General features: G+C 40.2%; 1 protein-coding gene across 1 annotated transcript; it reads right to left on the bottom strand.

Moving 5' to 3' along the window:
* Positions 1–651: 651 nt before the first annotated feature.
* foxi2 (forkhead box I2) lies at positions 652–3,671 on the bottom strand. The gene is made up of 2 exons (XM_046062843.1): positions 3,003–3,671; positions 652–2,216 (listed from the first exon to the last, which is right to left on the bottom strand). The coding sequence occupies exons 1-2, from the start codon at positions 3,607–3,609 to the stop codon at positions 1,621–1,623; spliced, it is 1,203 nt and encodes a 400-aa protein (XP_045918799.1). The 5' UTR covers positions 3,610–3,671; the 3' UTR covers positions 652–1,620.
* Between the last annotated feature and the right edge of the window lie 4,573 nt (positions 3,672–8,244).

Below are 8,244 nucleotides of genomic sequence, written 5' to 3'. Positions count from 1 at the left end.
CTGATCTGACAGGAAAAGAGAGATGTAGATTAACGATGAGATGGATGTGAACTTAAATCATCATAATGACAAGTAAAAGTGGTGTTAGACAGTGTGAGAACCCCACACCTAATAAAGAATGCGTTAATTTTAGTTTAGAATCTGTTCTGTGACTTAAATTCTGCAGCAAGACTTTGCAATAAAAAAGTGCTTTTAATGTTATAATAAAAACACATAAATGAAAAGTTATGTAAAACTAATTTGTAAACATGTTTCTGGTGAGCAGGGCCACTAAGTTTATAAAACTAAAATGTTCACAGTAAAGAGGGCCTGCAGAAACACAACTAACCCATGCAGGTTTTATGTTGTTTTGATACAAATGGCAGAGGCTGCATTGAGCTGAAATGGAGTAGAAGTAATTAAAAATGAAATTAAAGTAGATTTATGGGTATGCATTCAAATGATAATGATGCCCTGAATACACTCGTGTCCTATTTGAAAATGATGCATGACAATACAATAGAGACCACATGATATTTATTAATAGTCACAGTTGAAACTGCCTGTGAGCTGTGTGTACTGTATAAAGATTTAAAAAAAAGACAACAATAGATACAAAAGCCATTCAATGATTGCCACACTGAATCCTGAGAGAAACCATGATATAGCATATAGTTTTGATATATATATTTATGACATCTGGGTTTTAGTGATACTGTTTTCGGCGCATTTTGTAAGCTAATATCATTTACTTCTGCTTGAATCAAACTATGTTCAGACAACAGTAGAAAACAATGCCTATTAGCATAAATAGCATAAATAGTCACAAACTATCTTTATAATTTACAAAAATACACATTTATAAACGTCCATGTATTTACATGAGCCTTAGTGCTGTGGTTTCAGTCAACGTGGAGGATATAAAAATAAGGCAAGTCCCGTCTCGGTTTATATTTGTATTAAATCAATCGTTACTGCATTTGCAAACTGTCTAAATATACAGGTAAACCCGTCATAGCAGGGAACTTTTATCTCATATGATTGTCGTTTTGAGGTAATGGCGGTCTCACAAAGGCAACTTTGGCAGATTTTAGTTGATTATGAATAAACAGTTTCAACATATGGAATCAACTGCAAGAATTTGGCCACTCCAAAGAAATATGGGATAGATTTGGCAAAACATCAAACTTCCATTTAAATCTTAAACATGACAGAGTGGTTTTGACCACAAGAATAGGGAAAGTTTCTGTTGAAACTGCCAAAAACTGCAAAATCGATGCTTAAAATATTACAAAAGACACAAGTGTTCAGTGGTTATCTTACTTTGCAAGTATATTTTACCATTAAGAGCAAAGTAGGAGCTTTGATATAGTGATAAAAAAAGAGTAATAAAAATAAGTGCTCATTTTTTGTTTGTCTTTTCCGGCTGGTGTTTTCCACAGTTTGAGTGCTTGTCAAGTTGAATCAAGCTAAAACACTCTAGTTCTCTAATCTCTCCGGTGACACTGATCAATGAAGGGAGGGTTGTTGCACCCTACACTCTGACCTCTCAGCTGAAATGCATGTATGTATTTTGTGTTTCAGTGGGATTCACTGAGCAGCAAGTCCCTAAAACAGTGTGACGATGTGGTAAATCAGCTCCTATAGCTCTGCCCCTTCCCTGGGATAAATTAAGCTGTTGACACTGAAACTGTTGTAGAAGTGACTGTTGAACTGTCCGCTCTGCCCGCTGCCAAAAGTGTTGTAGTACACTCCACGGTTGAAATGCAACCCCTCGCCGTGTTCTGATGTCCCAGTGTCCTGCCCACCATGGTTGAGGTGGTACGGGCTCAAGGCCGTAATGTTCCTGTTAGAAAGCTCGTTCACCAGTCCCAGGGACCCCTGCCGGCTGGGGCCCCCCGAACTAAGGGTCGACATGTTGCTGTAAAAGTTATTAAAACAAGGAGCGGTCGAAGCCAGTCCGGGCGGTGAAGATGAAGATGAGCTCTTATGGTTCTCGTTCATCACCTCCATCTCTGGTGAGGATGGCCCCAGGAGCTGAGGACTGTCTGAAGGCTTCAACGAGGCCGCCACTGCTGGCCTGCCGTCCTCCACTTTTGTGGCTCCTGCTGCTGCTGCAACTGCTGCTGCTCCTCCTGCGCTGCTAGGATCTGTCCGCCTTTTCCTTTTCCTGCGGAAGTTTCCGTTGTCAAACATCTTTTCACAGTTTGGGTCCAATGTCCAGTAGTTTCCTTTTCCTGTAATTTAAGATGAGATACATAACAAATTACAACCATATCCTGGTTTGGTTGAATAAAGATTTGCCTGATGGGAGTTGTGGGGCCTAATATGAATATAAGTTATATGGTCTAAATAAAATACACAATTTCTTTTTACGTGAATTTACCCTTTTCCTGCCACAATATGACTCTACAAATCAATGTATGGAAAGACAATGTCTTAGCAAACATCTACCCTATATTTTCAAATGACTAGTCATCATTTAGGCTATTTCATATTTCTTTTTGTTTGGGGCATTTTATGACATAGTGGTGTTTAAGGGAACAATAGTAAATAACACCCTCTCTGAACTGATGGCCATGGTAGTCTAGTCCAAAGTAAAGGTTAGGTTATTACCTTAAACAGAATTTATTTCTAACGTATTACTTTTTTACACTACATCTGCTACAGGTTCTACTTGTGTCATATTTTAACTTGATGCTTTTAAAATAAATTAGAAGATTACTACACAGCATCAGTTATTTCGAGTATGGATAAGACTTATTTGACCTCACATAACTGATAAGGCTCTGTCAAAACTATGATTAAGTGTTAATTTGGTGGCTATTCAAAACTACTATGCTACAAAGTTTATCTTTTCTTTTTTTTTTTTTTTTTTATTACATTTTTACATTTTACAGGACTAAAATCACATCAGGTCAGTTTAATTAATCCTCAACTAATTCCCCATCTAATTCAACGTCAATGAGACCTAAACCACAAAGTCTTGATAATAACATTTGCCCTTGGTGCGATCACGGTACCTGGATCGTCCTCGTCCCTCGGCACTTTCTTGAAGCAGTCGTTCAGAGACAGGTTGTGCCGGATCGAGTTCTGCCAGCCGGCTTTGCTCTTCTTATAAAACGGGAAATTGTCGGCGACGTACTGGTAAATCTGGCTCAGCGTCAGCTTCTTCTCGTGCGCATTCTGGATGGCCATGGCTATGAGCGCAGAGTAGGAGTAGGGTGGCCGGACCAGCTTCAGCAGCTCCTCCTGGCTGGCGATGGACAGCCAGCCCAGGTCGGGCCCACCAAAGCCAGGTGAGTTTGTTATGAACTGCCGCTGTGAGCCGTATGAAGGCGGGATGAACGACGCCGTGTTGTTGCCGTGCAGGTAGGATGCGGAGGAGTTGACGCCCGGCCCGTTGAGCCACAGGTACGGGTTTGGAGACGAAGCGTAATCTCCGAGGCCGTAGCCGGCGGGTCTCTGTGCGCCCTGGAGGCTCTGCTGGTGGTACATGCTGCTGAAGTTGTCGCAGTAAACAGCGGCCATGTCCGGGGCCTCCTGGGCGCCTTTAGGTGGGAGAGAGCCGACGGTAGGGGAGGTGTGTTGGTGGTGCTGGTGATGGGACTGAGGATCGATGGAGTTCATCACTCCCCGCGGGAAATCCCAAAAGGAGATAGTGAAGCGGTTCAGGTGGCCTCTCCCGGTGGTGCGCAGGCAGTAGCAACAAGTGTCAGGGAGGTTGGAGAAGTTTGGGGAGTTTTAATAGTATAAACCCTTGACAGCAGCCACATCCAGGCACCAGATAATTCCCAACAGCCAATAGGCACACACTGAGTAAGAGGGGGTGTGGTCATATTCTATCTCATTCAGTAGAGAGTTGGTCAGTGGTTCCCAAATGTTTCCCTGTCAAAACCTCCTGGAGAGACAGTCTGCTGCTGGGTCCAGGTTCTATCTGAGGGGTCGAGGCTGTTATAACCTCAATCAACAAACAACAAACCTGCAATAATATAACTTTACAATCAGTTTTTATTGTCTGTCTCAATTGTGAACCTTTTATCTGTGGAGAGATGCTATAGGCTGCAGTGCTCTAATAGAACTGCACTTTTAATACTCTGCCATGTTTTACCATCTTTCATCCAAAGTGAATATGAAGAAAATGCTTTGTGTAGTTGGGTGTTGTACTGTTATATATAATATGTCATGTTATATTCAACATTATATCATAGAATTATACTGTGACTCTTATTAACAGTAAATCGGTGTGTGAATCAGTATGCATCACTACAATATAAAATATAATACAATACAATGTAAAATATCTCACAATTAATTAAATTAGACTGACACAATTTATGAGCTGTATTCAGTAACATTGAATAATATTCCCTAAACTGTTTAATGGAAGTTGAATTTAAAAACGCTAAAAAAATATTTTATACTGAACTTCACCCTTGAACACAGGACTGAAAAGCAGATTACTGATTAAAATAAATTCCTATTATCCTTCTAATATTAACTATGTGTTTTCCACATGAACAATGTAGATTACATCTTTCAGGCAAAACACCTGCCTTGTTTTCCATAATATTTCCCAAACCTGTGTGCCTAACCCTGCTACCTAAATTTGTGATTATCTGCACATCCTATCATCATAAAAAAACAAAGAAAAAAAAACGTTATGAGTAGGACACTTGCTTAGGGAATTTTGTACATTTTATGATACAATTTTATACACAACATAATAAGCACTATGGATAATTTTGATTTTGGCAATTTAAATTCATATGGTTATTATTCTTACTTATGATATATAATTGAATGTTGTTTATTAAATATTATTTTATTATTATTAATATTATTTCAAGCCGAAAGAAAGACATGATAGTAATTTTACATAATTTCAATTTCAGTAATACTGATAAGTTTTAAGAAATTAATACTCACCTGGAAGAAAACCTGAATGCTTTTATTTGAAACATGGGGCAGTGGTGCACTTCAGCCTCTTGTGGCCGAAATGAGTACTACAACAACAAACAAAAATAATCCTGACAAAAAGATCTTTTCACCTGGTACCAATTTTTTTTAAGGAACTTATCCTGGCGAAATCTACTTTTCCCCCCTCCTGCTTTGCCTCTCAGGGTTTCTGTACCAAACACATTAGTTTTAGAGATTAGTTTTAGGTGATTTTAATTAACCAAACTCCAACCAACAGTCTATCATTCCAAATTTGATTAAAGAAGAAATTGTTGCTTTAGTTTGCATCCAACTGAGACATCACAGCATCTATACAATGAAGAACCACAGAAGGAAAAACAAAACAATGTATGTGAGGCTCACTAAACTCAACAAAAACTGAGGACGCTTTTTTCACTTTTTAAAAAATCTTCATTCATGTCAAGTCAGTTTCTATAACACTTTCAAAACAAATACAATTTAATTATAGAAATACCATACATCATAACACATATACCCCTATATACAGTACTATGCAAAAAAAACTAGGCAGGTGTGGAAAAATGGAAAAGTAAGCATGCCTTAAAAAATACACATATTAATAGTTTATATTTATCAGTTAACAAAATGCAAAGCGAGTGAACAAAAGAAAAATCTAAATCAAACCAATAGTTGTTGACAACCCCCTGCCTTCAAAACAGCATCAATTCCTCTCAGTACACTTGCACACAGTTTTTGATGGAACTCAGCATGTAGGTTTGCCCAAACATCTAGGAGATCTACCCACAGTCCTTGATGATGTTGAGATCAGGGCTCTGTGGGGGCCATACGATCACTTCCAGGACTCCTTGTTCTTCTTTACCCTGAAGATAGTTCTTAATGATTTTTTATGCATGTTTGGGGTCATGTCATGCTGCAGAATACTTCTCAGCATTGAGGAGACCATTAATTCTCACCAAATCCCCAACTCTGTTTGCAGAAATGCAGCCCCAGACTTGCAAGGAACCTCCACCATGCTTCACTGTGCAAACAAGCTGCCTTCTGCTACAGCCAAATATTTTACATTTGGACTCATCAGTCCAGAGCACCTGCTGCCATTTTTTGCCATTCACTCCAGTTTCTGTGCATAGTTGAGTCTCTTGACTTTGTTTCTATGTTGGAGCTATGGCTTTTGGCCGCAAGTCTTCCATGAAGGCCACTTCTGATCAGACTTCCATGGACATTAGATGGGTGTACCAACATCCCTCTTGTTTTCTTGCTGGACATCTTCTGACTGTGAAGGGACGTAAGCATGATGTGAATCAAAGTCAAGCATGTCAAACGCGTGTCTGTGCATGTTGGTGTGAGTGTTCTGTCATCTTTGAAGCTTCAAAAGACGCACAAGTTGCATCTGTGGTCCAGGGTTGGCATGGAAGAGATGGTTTGCAAGAGAAGCCAACTACACAGCACTCTCAGCCTATCCAAGTGTGTCCAGTCTTGGACGGAAGGCCCCGAAGTCATGGCAAAAGATCAGTTCTTCAAATGGGCACTGACCCATCCTTAATTTCATCCAGTTTACACTGACTCACCCCACACGCACGGCCATGCCATATAAACATCCTATGTGTAAGTTGATAGCCTCATGTGGAATTATGCACCATGTGACTGCAAAAGCAGGGTATGGCAGAGCCATCCAATACCTTCTTGAACAGAACCTTGAAGACCAGTTTTGAAACAAACAGAGGGAGGGGTGTGGTCGTGCCTACACTAGAGGAAATGATTTATGGACAGACACTATCACATGAAGACCAACACATCACTGTCAGTCTTGGGACCTCCACCGCAAATGAGAAAACCCTGACACACAGCAGGAGTTTCTTGAATTTTGTCCTCCACTCAGTAACAGGACCAGGTATCAGAAACAAGAATGAACTGAGCAACTGTTCCCACTCACAGATTGCCTGGGAGCCTCACCTGCTGTGGTGGGAACCAAGCTCTTCAGGGTTCTAGTGGGTGATGTGTTCAGGAGGAACACTGACTTCCCATTGAAGGGGATGAAGAGCACCTCTTCACCTGACCGCTTGGGGGGACCTTGGACTTATTTCTCAAAATCATAGTGTGCATTTAGTCCTGTTTAAAACAAGGGACAGTGGTCCACTCTCTTGTGGCCGAAATGAGTAGAACCACATCAAACAAATACGATCCTGACAAAAACATTTTTTCACCTGCCAAAAGTTTCCCCAGCTGTTAACACAGGTTATAAAAAGTAACCTACAAATATGGTCCCGGCAAAACTACCTCCCCCTGATATGTTTCATAGTTGGAAAGAATTTAAGGAACTATTATCCTGGCAAAATCTTATTTTTTACCTGTTCTTAAGTAATTGCCTTTCAGGGTTTCTGTACAAAACACATTCCTCAATGAGAAGATTAGTTTTAGGTCATTTTAATTAAACATACACTAATCAACACTCCCTCATTAGAAATTTGAATAGAGAAGAAATTGTTGCTTTAGTTTGCATCCAACATCACAACATTTATACAGTGAAGAACCATAGAAGGAAAAGCAAAACACTATGACAAGTATAGAGCCTGTGCACGGCTACCAAGTACCATGCTTTCTTAAACGACGTAGCAATTGCATTGCTAAAGGCTAATTGGGCTAGCTTACGTCATCAGGTAATTAACTTCATTACTCCACAATGCAAACATGCTGCATTACAAACAGTTTCCTCAGCACATATAGACATTCACATAACACACTTGCAACTACTAACACTTATTATCAAAGTCTCATACCTGAAAAGGGGAGTATTTGAATGAAAGATGCATGGACACAAACTTTCCTTAGATCACGTGTCTAATGACTGGAGGGAAGAAGCGGGGTTAAGCTCCCCTTGGTAACTACAACACTCTTACTGCTGGTGACATCTTTCACATAAAACATAAAAAATCACAAAAGTACTGTACTGAATGTGAAAAAAAGATGCTTGCTCTGACTTACTGGTAATCCACATTATACCATTGGTCACTACAGCAAACTCTGTCCAAAGGGCCAGGCTCCATCTCTGATGTCGAGCAGCTACCATCAATGACAACCCTGCCCATCTGCTTTAATCTTTTAAACGCCACAACACCTGGCGCCTAAGCAGAAACTGCAGGTCCTGACCGTATTGCAATGATGGAGAATGAAGACTGTGTTTCCTTTGAGCAACTGAAGAACTGAGGAGATGCCTCTCACTCAAGCCAAGAGTCAGGGGATTTGTGTTGTGGCGCCTGCATGAGGACAGACTATACAGATGTCTGTCATGAAAGCCCATTGACCTGCCAAAGAAGAAGTGGAAAACAG

Source organism: Micropterus dolomieu, linkage group LG11 (assembly GCF_021292245.1).
Source record: "Micropterus dolomieu isolate WLL.071019.BEF.003 ecotype Adirondacks linkage group LG11, ASM2129224v1, whole genome shotgun sequence".
Taxonomy (NCBI): Eukaryota; Metazoa; Chordata; class Actinopteri; order Centrarchiformes; family Centrarchidae; genus Micropterus; species Micropterus dolomieu.
Note: the sequence above shows the minus strand (reverse complement) of the source record. Positions and strands in the feature narration are given on the sequence as shown.